The sequence below is a fragment of the Neopsephotus bourkii genome, unplaced genomic scaffold (genome assembly GCF_033783945.1).
Source record: "Neopsephotus bourkii isolate Nb327-2 ecotype Australia unplaced genomic scaffold, CSIRO-AGI_Nbou_v1 NB_1768, whole genome shotgun sequence".
NCBI lineage: Eukaryota > Metazoa > Chordata > Aves > Psittaciformes > Psittacidae > Neopsephotus > Neopsephotus bourkii.
This window is the reverse complement of record NW_026902242.1, coordinates 8,890,688-8,902,852: the sequence shown is the minus strand read 5'-3', so window position 1 is coordinate 8,902,852 and position 12,165 is coordinate 8,890,688. Positions and strand designations below refer to the sequence as shown.

At 42.4% G+C, this 12,165-nt stretch overlaps 2 protein-coding genes across 2 annotated transcripts in view; one reads left to right on the top strand and one right to left on the bottom strand.

Annotated features, from left to right (window-relative positions):
* CUNH17orf50 (chromosome unknown C17orf50 homolog) overlaps positions 1 to 12,165 on the bottom strand; it is a 63,169-nt gene that overhangs the window by 37,699 nt on the left and 13,305 nt on the right. Inside the window, exon 2 of the transcript XR_009729327.1 lies at positions 7,495 to 7,661. The gene's annotated coding sequence lies outside the window, so the exon portion shown is untranslated. The remainder of the gene's footprint in view (positions 1 to 7,494; positions 7,662 to 12,165) is intronic.
* The window catches only part of VAMP2 (vesicle associated membrane protein 2), a 42,508-nt gene that overhangs the window by 29,854 nt on the left and 489 nt on the right, over positions 1 to 12,165 (top strand). The window contains exons 2-4 of the mRNA XM_061378899.1: positions 5,856 to 5,955; positions 8,166 to 8,324; positions 10,345 to 10,396. Of these exons, the coding sequence (XP_061234883.1) occupies positions 5,856 to 5,955; positions 8,166 to 8,324; positions 10,345 to 10,396 (311 nt within the window). The remainder of the gene's footprint in view (positions 1 to 5,855; positions 5,956 to 8,165; positions 8,325 to 10,344; positions 10,397 to 12,165) is intronic.

Below are 12,165 nucleotides of genomic sequence, written 5' to 3'. Positions count from 1 at the left end.
CTTTAGTGACATCTGTAGTCATTACAGTCACGTAGGAATTTGCAGTTGTAGCTAATTTTAACAACTGTCTTACAGTTAAATCTCAAGAGTACAGAGCTATGGAAGTGTTATTTTTTGGGGGGTGTGTGAGGTGTTTAGATTTTTTAATACATTTGGAACCACAGAGTATCAAACCCTGCTTAAGCAGTGAAGCCCAGATGGGTAGATGTCTTTTGAAGGGGTCCAAATGGAAAAAAAGCATCTTAAATATAGAGCATAAGTTTGGTCACAACAGTAAATATTTACTATATAAATATGGAATCTGGACAGTAAAAAAAAAAAGAGAGGAAGAGAGGCAGTGCCATTTAATGTTTTATTTAAACAACAGGTAAAGGATTTGAGAAAAGAAGAATTAAAGTGGGATTTGTAGAAAGCTGCCTTCCTCATTTCACTTTTTACAGGGATCATTAGTCAAATCCTGTGCTACTTTGATGCACTTGCACTGCCCCCACCCCTGAGCTTTGCCGGTTGAGACCAGCTAAAGCTGTCTGATGTAATTCTCACATTCCTCATGCTGTAACCTTTAACTGTATGGTTCTCATTATTTAAGTCTGAGGGATAGAAAATAACTCCTGCTATTAGAAATTGGTTTTGAGCTTTGATTTGGAGTCAGTAGCTGAAGAATTGCGGGACAGAGAGGTGGAAATGAAGAGGCCTGTGCTAGTTTGCCACAGGCTTTCTCTGTCACTGAGCAAATCATTTTCATTACCCTGTACCTGCTTCCCAGCCATATGCAGGGATAATAGCTTTTCCTTAGCTTATTGCAGTGTTCTTAGGATAAAGACTTTGAAGGGATTAGGTCCTGTAGCTGGAGGCTTTAAAAAGCACTTAGGATGGATAAAACAAGTTGCTGAAAGCAGCTATCAAGGTCCAAATGTAAACTGTACCAAAGTAGCAGTGGTGGCCAGGCATCCTCCTGGTATTCATGTTGTACGCTTCCCTTCCCTAGCCTGATTAACACCAAAAAATTCTCCTACATAGTTCACACACATGAACAAAACTGGAAGTGTGTATCAGGCAGTTTCCTAAAACATCAGATACACAGTCATCCTTAATGTTCTTTCAACCAGTGCTGAAATGGAAAACTAACGCTAGATTATCTCCAGTTATCTCTTAGAGTTGCAGTTCCCTTTAACTAAGAGTTAAATAGTAAATTGCTTCCAAAATATCCAGGTGAGATAAGAAATCTTAGTCATGATTTTGACCCACCAGTTTCTGGCCCAGCAAGTAACCAGAAGAACTGAGGATGTGTGAGTCAGCTAAGACTATTTTACTGAATTGCTAGGACAGTCCCAAAGATTTCTTCCAAAGTGGCTGCGTACGTACACAGATCCAGCTCCTGCTGTCAGTCAGCCAGATTGCTCATGTGTGAAATGAAGCAAAATCTGTCATGGAGGGGAGAAAGAATATAACTCGTGTTACATAGAGAGTGACCCAACTGCCGGGGCTCTAAGTGTGTCATAGAGTTGTCCTGAAGTAAGTGTGCTTGTCACTCTCCCAGAGTTTCCCTCAAAGAATATTTGCTAGGGATTTATACCCTTTAACAATAACAGAGCTTTGTTCCCCTGTCAAAAATAATTTGACCTGTTCTTGGGAGTAAAGATTCTCACCATGAATGGTAACCTTTTTCCTTTTCTTAAAAACAAAACAACCCCTAAATAAAAGTGCACAAGTCTGTTGGCCTGGCAGCTAGGGGCCCAGTGATGGAGCTTTTATATGGATTTTGCATTCTTTTGTAGCTCCTCAAAATAGTGTCAGCCCATGAGAAATTGGACTTTAAAGTTGTGATGCTTCAAGTATTTCAAAAGCAAACCTTTCTAAAATAGTGCCAGTGTTCCACATAAATTTCTTTCAATAATTCTGATAAATTATAAACTGAGATAGCACAGTACAGAGGCAATAATAGAATGATGTAAATGTATTAGACTTTCATTCTACCATTTTTGCACTAAGATATCCCAGGGAACATTGACGTTTTCCAGGGATGTAGGCCTTCAATTCCCTTCTTTACTAGAAAACTCAGGTTCAAAGACAAACTCTTAACAGATGCCTTGTGTGACTAGAGCCACATTAGCTCACTGAGGTATTGCCTTCTGCTGCTGACAGCCAGGATGCTATCTACAGAGCTCAAATGCTTGTAGGGCTGAGCTAGAAGCATGGAGACCCCTCTGTTTTGATCTAAAGTGCCTTAGGAAGTTGTGAGAAGCAGTGATGCAGGTGTCTTTGTGCTTGTTTTGTCTATTTTGGATATTACATGCTATCTCATGACAAGAGAGGGTTCATTCCTTGATGACCTGCAACAGCTGCTGGTGGCATTAAAGTCACATGCTTACGGCTTGACTTCCTAGAACTGGTGCTGGTCCCTCTGCAGCACATCCTGAATCTGGAATAGGTTGTCCAGGGAGGTTGTGAATGCTCCATCCCTGGCAGTGTTCAAGGCCAGGTTGGACGAGGCCTTGGGTGATATGGTTTAGAGCGAGGTGTCCCTGCCCATGGCAGGGGGGTTGGAACTTGATGATCTTAAGGTCCTTTCCAACCCTAACTATTCTATGATTCTATGATTCTGATCTCCTCTGGTGAGCACTCTTCATTGCTCTGACCCCCAAGGCTGTGAGCAAGGCAGCTGCTGTTGCTGCGTAAGGAGAGCACAACTCTAGAGACAAAAGTAGCTCTGCACTGCAGTCAGCACCCAGCTCTGGTTTCTCTTCTATTAGATTTTATGTAATTAATTCAGATGGCTATGTTAATCACAAGCTTGCTGTGCCTTAGCATTAGGACAGCCATTTCTCTTCGGCAGTTACAGTAACTCCTGTTGGATGGTCAGGGCAGCTGTTACAAACACAGTTTGCCAACCCATTCCTCCATTAGACAGGGAGCAGAGAAGCCCCAGGAAATAGAGCTGAAACCGAACTAGGTGGCAGCTAGGATACCGAAGGTCAACAAACTGGGAAGTACCTACTTTGTGTCAAATCATTTTAAGGACAGCTTGGGAGGTGTAAAAAATAAAGGATTAAATTACTAGGCAGGGAAGGGATATGGCAGAGCACTGAACTTCTATCATGTAGCTGTGACCAAGAATACCACTGCACTTACAAGCTACGCTTATGAGCAAAAACACTAGTGCCCAGGAAAAACACTTCTCATGTGCTTCCCTTCTGTAGCCTGGGATGCTAACAGCACATTGTTCAAGAAGGGAGCTCTGTTAACATTTTTAGTAGTGAACAGTGACACAATGTTTTCATAGGAAAAAAATCTGCTGTGTTGGATGGGAAAAAGCCTATTTACTGCAAATAAATTTTACAAATTTCAATTTTAGCTCTGCTGTTGTACCAAGAACTCCCTTTGAAGTTGTTAATGCTCCAGGGACATCTTGTTTAGCATTATTTGAGTCTGATATATATTATAGTCCGATTTTGATCCTTTGTGAAAACAGTGGAAACTCAGAAAAAATCCTGTCGGGATGCTGGCCCATGGCCCTTCAATGAAGTAATTCCATTGCAGGTGGCAGCAGTATTTGGTCTTTTATGTTTTTAACAGGGGCTGTGAGGTCCTCAAAGGGTGAGCAATTTGTGTACAGCTCAGGGTTGTTTATTTCAGCTGAAGCTTGATAATGACATTCTTACCTATAGTTAAAAAAGAAGTGTAAGATACAGCACTGCTCTGTGTCTGCAGACAGCTGCTCCATCACAAACCCTTAGCAAGTCTGCCAACACCACCAAGCTGGGAGGTCTGACTGACACGCTCGAGGGAAGGGATGGTATCCAGAGGGACCTGGACAGGCTGAAGAGGTGGAACTGTGCAAACCTCATGAAGTTCAACAAGGCCCAGTGCAAGGTCCTGCGCATGGGTTGGGGCAATCCCAAGCACAAACACAGGCTGGGGGAGACTGGATGGAGAGCAGCTCTGAGGAGAATGACTTGGTGATGAGAAGCTCACCATGACCCAGCAGTGTGTGCTTAAGCCCAGAAACCACCCGTGTGCTGGGCTGCATCCCCAGAGCGTGAGCAGCAGGTCAAGGGGGATTCTCCCCTTCTGCTGCGCTCTGGTGAGACTCCTCCCTGCAGTCCTGATCCAGCTCTGGGGCAACAACACAAAGGGGATGTAGAGCTGCTGCAGCGAGTCCAGAGGAGGCCACGGAAGTGCTGCAAGGGCTGGAGCAGCTCTGCTCTGGAGCCAGGCTGAGAGAGCTGGGCTGGTTCAGCCTGGAGAAGGCTCCTTAAGGGGAGAACTTAGAGCAGTTCCAGTGCCTAAAGGGGCTACAAGAAACCTGGAGAGGGGCTTTGGACAAGGGCCTGTAGGGACAGGACAAGGGCAATGGCTTTAACCTGACAGAGGGGAGACTGAGATGAGACATTAGGCAGAAATTCTTTCCTGTGAGGATGCTGAGGCACTGGCACAGGGTGCCCAGAGAAGCTGTGGCTGCCCCATCCCTGGCAGTGTTCAAGGCCAGGTTGGATGTGGCTTGGAGCAACCTGCTCTAGTGGAAGGTGTCCCTGGCGGTGGCAGGGGGCTGGAACTGGATGAGCTTTAAGGTCCCTTCCAACACAAACCATTCTATATTACTGGGAGTCTGTGAGGGTCTGTACTGTCTGTAGAGATCTTGGCCCACAGGTGATACTGCTAAACTGAATTTTGTAGTTTAAGATACCTTTGTGGAACTAACTTTAGTGCCCCATAGTGCTTTGATAGGGTATTAATGAGGCCATAATTCCAGCAGCATTAGTCAGACCCCAGGATGTCAAAGGGAATGATTCACAGAGAAATGCTGTGTTCTTTCAGTATGTCACTGGGGGAAGGCTTTGGTAATACATGAGTGGGATTTGTGATACTTTTCAGAGCACATGCTTAGGGATTTCCTTTGCAGCTTCAGGAAAGGGTTTATTTCTCTGCAGGAAGTAGTGATAGGGGTCCCTTAAAAGGAAAGGAAAGGTTTCACAGATTAAAGTGTGGGTGTGAAGAATGACTGGCTAAGATTGAAGGACCCTGTTCTGGCTGCAGGGTGAGTTGTCTGTACAAGCTCATGCACTGAGACAGACCAGATCTGTTGCTGGATTTTAAGGGACTTTTGTTTTGCCTTTTGTTTAAGAGCAGGCTGGGGAAAGCCAGTGTTGATGCTTAAGAAAAGGGCTGATGTGGAGTGGATCAGGGCTCTGTTCACAGTATTGCTGCAAATATTCATCCAGGGTCCATGGCAGATGTTTGAGCCTGGCCAGCTGCTCTGGTAGGGTATTTTGGTGACCACAGGTGGGGTGGTTAAACATTGGCTGGATGCCTGAGGTGACTACCCCCTGCTGTGTGCAGTTCTCACCCCCACTTCCTTCTCCATTTCTTTCTCCTCTCCTTTTGTTCATCTTTACTTGGTTAGCTTCTAGCCAAACACCAAGGAGCAGGGGAGTGTGTCACTCCGCACACTGAGGAGGAAGGCAGGGTCACAACCCTGGCCCCTGTAGATCAACACAAAATACCCAGAGGAGAGTCTGTTTCTTTAGTGGTACATAAGCTCTGCCCTGCTAGTCAGGCCTGTGATCAGTTTGGTCATTGGCCTCATTTAAGGTAGATAACCTGAAATGCTTGATGTTTAAAAGGCAGCATGGGAGAGGAAGTGTTTTATGTGATCCTATCAAAAAACAGTGTGAAAAATAATTGCAGCATGGGAGGGAATGGGACACTAGGAATGGAAATGTCTCACTAGTGGGCTGTGAGACAATGGAAAACTACTTTTAAGAGACAGATACTTTTGACTTGTTCCAGAAAAGGGATAGTAAACAAGTGAAGATGGTTTCAGTCACTTTTTACATTCTCTGGTTTTGATCTAGGTCTGCTCCAGCTCCTACCCAAGGTCCCACCAGTGCCGGGGCTGGAGGGCCACCTCCTGCTACCAAACGGCTGCAGCAGACACAAGCCCAGGTGGATGAAGTAAGTGGCTCCAGGTGATTTTTTGCTCACTATAAGCATGCTGATGTGGGTTTGGTTTATGTGTGTCTGTTTTTTTTCTGTAAGATACTTTTCCTCCCTAGTGATCCAGTAATTCCTGCTCATTTGAAGGGACTGAATCTAGGAAATAAGATTATATGGCATTTATGAGGAGGCTGACTGCACAAGAGATATTCTGCATATGAACATCCTTGTACTGGTAACACTCCTGCACAATAAACATGGGCATTGTGCCAATTCAGAAATTCATCCTAGTCGGTCAGGTTAGAAGGAAAAGTAATAGTGGAACCAGCTCTTTTAACATGCTCCTGAACTCCTGAAGGTTAGATGCTAATCTCGCACACTGTTTCACAGGGACAGACCATCGGTTTCTCATAGATAGATTCAAGCCATGAGAATTATAAAGTTGAAGATGCTGTCATGTGTGGGTTTCTTTGGGGATAAATTGTGATAATTAATCAACTAGTTTATGGCGCCTGTTAAACTTTGACCTTCCAATTAGATCTTTCCTGGTTTTCTTTCATGTCGTGTAGGCAGAAAACCTGTAGGTGGCACCACACACCACAACACTACACCCCTGTGGCTGCTCTGCTCCAGGCGATGTTGCACATAGCACTTCAGACCCAAACCAGAAACTCGACAACGGGATCAGGCCATTGATTAACAGAAAACCATTCACAAAATGACTGTCATTTTTAACGTTATATCAATGCTGATATAGTATTTCAACTATATCCATGTTGGGGTTTCCCCTCTGATTTCTCTAGGCATCCTAAACCTTATTTTCTAAGGCCCAAGTCTTGGCTTTAGTCTAGACAAACACTTGTTTCTGTAAAATAAATGCAGCCTCATCTGAACAAGTGCTCATTGCAGCCAGGTTAAAATCAATAAATAGTTCTGGGTGTTAAAAAAAAAAGACAGAATGGGTAGGAAATGTTGCACTATTTTGTTTCAGCATTTTCAAATAGTTTGAATTTTTCACTATGAAACATAGTACCAAGACAACATTCAGCTCAATACTAGCTAAAAAATGAAAACAAAGCTTCTTTCATTTGATATAAAATTAAATGCTTGGAAAGTTTTGATTTGGAAAAGTAAGAAAGAAAATTTGTGCTGACCAAAACATTTTTGTTCTAGGTTTGGTAGACAAGTGAAACAAAAGTTTTGAGGCTTGGAACAGCATTTAACCCTGTCCTAGTCCTTTCAAAGATTCTTTCACTACCAGCTTCATCTCACTGTGTTTAAATCATGTATATTTTTTTTATAACTCTGGGGTTTTGCATGTAATACTTAAATTACATTAAATACAAACCACATGGACTTCCTTATTACAGAGTGTAAGAAGTAAGAGCCCAGCAATTGTATTCGCTGCTACAATAAGTGGACACTACTAAGTCTGGTATACTGTCTAACATTTACATTGGGGATGAATTTGTAAAGGAATGCTACTTAGAGTTATTGCCTTGCTAGAAAGAGACTTTTTGACCCAACATATAAGATACATGCATGAAAAGGCCTTACTTACTGTGTACTGGCTGCGCACACATGTCTACTGAGGCTGTGAAATGAGGAGGCATGAGCTTCCTCCTACACTTCAGGCTGAATTTTCTCAGGTAATATTTTATCCTCCTCCACTTTGAAGCAGGACTTCAAATTATGGCTGGGAAGTCATCTTGTCTGAGAAAGAACTGCAGAATGAGTAAATTCTTTGATCAGGAAATGCATACAGTTCCCTGCAGAATGGCCTTTATCTAGCCAATTTCTCTAGTTCAGGTAAGGAAGTTATACTGCAAGTATAGAGAAAATAATGGCTTGGTCTTAGTGATGACAATTTGGATGTCAACCAAATCGTAGTGCAGCGGTCTCCACCAATTTTCTGTATTTATAGTGAAGTGGCTGGTTGTAGGCTAAAAGAAATCTAAAGCTCTAGTGAAACTAATTACAGTATTTCATAATGTCCCTTTATTTTTTTACCTTTAAAAGCATCTGAGCACAGTCTAACTGTGTTTATTTTGTTCTCACTGTGTCTTTCCATAGGTATGGTTTTTGAGGCAGTGTCCAGGTAACTGCCATCACATGCCATAATGGCAAATGGCTGGTTTCAGTATGTTGTGTGACATTACAGAGTGTGAACATATGGGTGACCCTCAGCTTTACTGTGTGCAATGTAACATGAGACTGTGTCATTGCAGGTGGTAGACATCATGAGAATGAACGTGGACAAGGTGCTAGAAAGAGACCAGATGCTATCAGAGCTGGATAACCGAGCAGATGCATTGCAAGCAGGTGCCTCACAGTTTGAAACCAGTGCAGCCAAACTGAAGAGAAAATACTGGTGGAAAAATTGCAAGGTAAGGAATAGAAAATCTTGTTAAAAATCACTTAATGGGATACATTTCTTCCACTTGCATTTAATGGGACTCTGCTTGCAGGATGGCATCTCTAAGTGGTCTCTCCCTGTACATGGCAGCAAGAGATGCCTTGCCCTTTAGGCTCTAGGATAATAAGTCAAGCCACTCTGATCTTTACCAGAACTTACTATTTCAATAATTCTGCAGTATATAAACGTAGATACAAATTCTGATGTTTCGGTCAGTGCCTGCAGATAGGGATGGGAGAACAGGTCGAGAGAGGTCCTCCTTCCCCTCTACTCTGCCCTGGTGAGACCTCATCTGGAATATTGTGTCCAGTTCTGGGGCCCTCAGTTTAAAAAGGACAGGGACCTGCTGGAGAGAGTCCAGCGCAGGGCAACTAAGATGATTAAGGGAGTGGAGCATCTCCCTTATGAGGAAAGACTGAGGGAGCTGGGTCTCTACAGTTTGGAGAAGAGGAGATTGAGGGGTGACCTTATTAGTGTATATAAATATATAAAGGGGGAGTGTCACGAGGATGGAGCCAGGCTCTTCTCAGTGGCAAACAATGAAAGGACAAGGGGTAATGGATACAAATTGAGCACAAGAGGTTCCACTTAAACCTGAGAAGAAACTTCTTCTCAGTGAGGGTGACGGAACACTGGAACAGGCTGCCCAGGGAGGTTGTGGAATCTCCTTCTCTGGAGACATTCAAGACCCGCCTGGACACGTTCCTGTGTAACCGTATCTAGGTGTTCCTGCTCCGGCAGGGGGATTGGACTAGATGATCTTTTGAGGTCCCTTCCAATCTCTAACCTACTGTGAACAGTCTCTGTTAATTCATGTCAGCTTTCTGTGTGAACTGCAAAATCTGAATAGATACAGTGAAATCTGGTAGTGGGAGAAAAGAAGCCTTTTTCCTTCTGGGAGAATCATCAGCCTCTTGGTCTTTCTTTAAGATGGTAAACTACAAAAAAATAAGTTATTTTCACAGAGTGCTGTGAGAATTGAGGAAATGACAGCCCCTTTTGAAAAGGGGCAGCTTAGAATAGAGCAGGACTTTAATCAACTAGCTGTCTCCTCTGCAAAGTCTCATCTTTCCCACTAGCAGAGGGAACTTCACTCTGCTTTTTCAGACCTCAGGATTTGTGTTTTCTAGACCTGGAAACTTCAGCTCCTTTTACTCATATAAGACCCCATATTCTTGCTTCTTTCTACTTCTGCACCACCAACATGAATGCTAGGCTGAAAGTTCACCTTCATTTCCATTTCTCTTCAATACCAACTTTGCTGCTGACCATTCATGTCTACTCAAATAAAACCACCTGTTCCCAAAGGAGAATCCCACAGGTATCCCTCACCAGCCTGGTGCCTGCTTTGTCTCTTCAACCCACAGTGCTATGAAATGTAAAAGCAAGATAAAGTATTCTGGGTTAACTACATGCACAAACATGCCAGAAATAAGTGGCTGTACGCTAGAAATTCAGCTGATCAGTTCCTCTGGGCCTCTTTAGCTGTTGCCCAGTTGCTTTGTCTCACAATGCAGGAAGCAGGGCTTTTGGGAGCTACAGATTTTGAGTTAGGTGCACCCATGCTGACTGCAGTCACCACAATGACCTACACTACACCAGACTTTCAAAGGTATGCTCATTTTCCCTTTGTCATTGTCCCTTCCTGCTTTACCTTAACAAACAGAATCCCTTTGTACTTCCCCTGGCTCTGAAATCACATCTGGAGTTCTTTGACTTCAGAGGTTTACTTTTGAAATGGACAAAGTTGGTCACTGCATCTTAGCTGATGGACAAGCTTGGACAAGAGGCTATGTCTATTGCTGGTGGTCAGCTGTTCCTGAAATATACCCTAAATTTGGGGCCTGAACAGTTCTGTTTCAGCAAGTCTTTGCAAGAATTAAAAGTGCAAGGAATGACCCACTAAGTAAAAGTAAAAAAATGAGGGGTTAATGTTTTTCATGTGAAAACCTGACTTTCTTTTTCTTTTTCTTGCAACTTTCTTTTTATAGATGATGATCATCCTTGGTGTAGTATGCGCAGTCATTCTCATTATAATTATAAGTGAGTAGTTCATTTCTCTTTTGTTTATGATCTCAATAGCTCTGTGACATGTGAAGTGCTGATTTTTTTTTTAAAGATAGAAAAAATTGATATAAAATATTTAAAGTGATTGATTTGTCAAATTCCCCTGTAGTGTCATGTTGTTATAGTGAGAATTACTACAAACTCTCTAGGCAACATATGGGTGGAATTTATTGGCAATTAATATATTTTACATTAGCACGTTACATAACTTTCCCTAGGATTAAAGACTGCCCCTTTTAAAATTATAATACAACTTTTTATGCAGTTTCCGATATCTTCCTTTCAATCAGTGCCACAGTCCTGGTGTTTTCTAGTGAGAACAGTAATGCTTAAGTTACCTCATGTCTATAAAAAGAGGGTGAAGGCCCAAGGGCAAATGGGCATCTGGTGAATTCTTTTTGAAGTATGCAGGTGGAATTTGAGATGTTGGTACCTCTGAAAATCCCTTTGCACCTTGAATACCTAAATATTGCTAAAAGATGGCACAAAGTCTTACTGATTTCTTGTCTTGAAAGACCATCTCATTCCACGTGTTGGTTATAGGAAAAATAACACATGAATGAATAATAGCAGTCATGCTGGTTGGGACCCAGGGATCTTGTAATGACAGGAACTGAGCATTTTCTTTATGTAACCTCTGTGTTAGCAACAGCTGTTATGTGACATAACTATAATATGAAATTAACTCCTAAAAGGGAGATTTCTTGAGTTAGACAATCCAGCTAGTAGGAACCCAGAAGAGATCCACCAGGAGGCTAAACTGTGGATGTGAATTAATTCCCAGCTCTCAGATTACATGCCTTGTATTCAGCATGTTTCCATTTTCCTCTTTTTCTTCTGTAAAGAAGGCTTACAGAATCACCTGTAAACATGACTAAAAGGATCGAGGTACATGTGGCAGTTTATTAGTCTTATGAATGCTGGCACCAGAGTGACCCAGAATAATTCTAGGGTTTCGTAACACTGATACAGCAAGAATGGGAAAAGGCTAGATATTAATTAACTATATTAACTGGGTACTCAAGGCAGCTGGCTTCAAGGGAAAGATGGGCCTTTGTTCTGCAGTCTAGTGCAGCAGCCTGGGAAGACAGATGTGCAGCTATTGAACTGACTGCTGTGTACATATGCATCATTGAGCATTATGTGTATCTTAAAAGTAAAAAGCAAACAAGATAGCTCAGAATTTCTCTTTAGAAGTTAAGACTGAAATTATATATCAATAATAACATTGTCTCCTTCTTAGTTTTAAAAGTTGGATGCCTGTCCTGGGAAGCTTAGAAACAGAGCAGGGTTGACATGGGTTAGGTTGGGTTCAGATTATTTAACTTGAGTGTCATCAGGGTATCAAACTTAAGTGTCACATCATCACACCCAGGTCATGGTTCACCATAGTGACATCTAGTGCAAGTTTAGTGAGATTTAAATGCATTTGGATCTTAGATTATTTTTTCAGTATATTCTGTTTTTTCAGATCCTTCTGTAGTGGTGCCTAAAGGTTGCAGCTTCAGGAAGGACCCTGTGTATTGAACTCAATGATGTATTTATTTACAGTAGCTCTCAAGCATATGTTTAAATCTTGTTGATATCAAGCAGTCAAGTGCTGTCCCAGACAAGGCTTGCATGGCTTCTCCAGTCACTGATTGGAATGAGAACAAGACTATACCTTCTAGGGGTGGCTAGAATAATAAATTGGGTAGTTCCTCACAGCAGCAAGCTACCATGGGTGGTGAAATGGCCCAAATCAG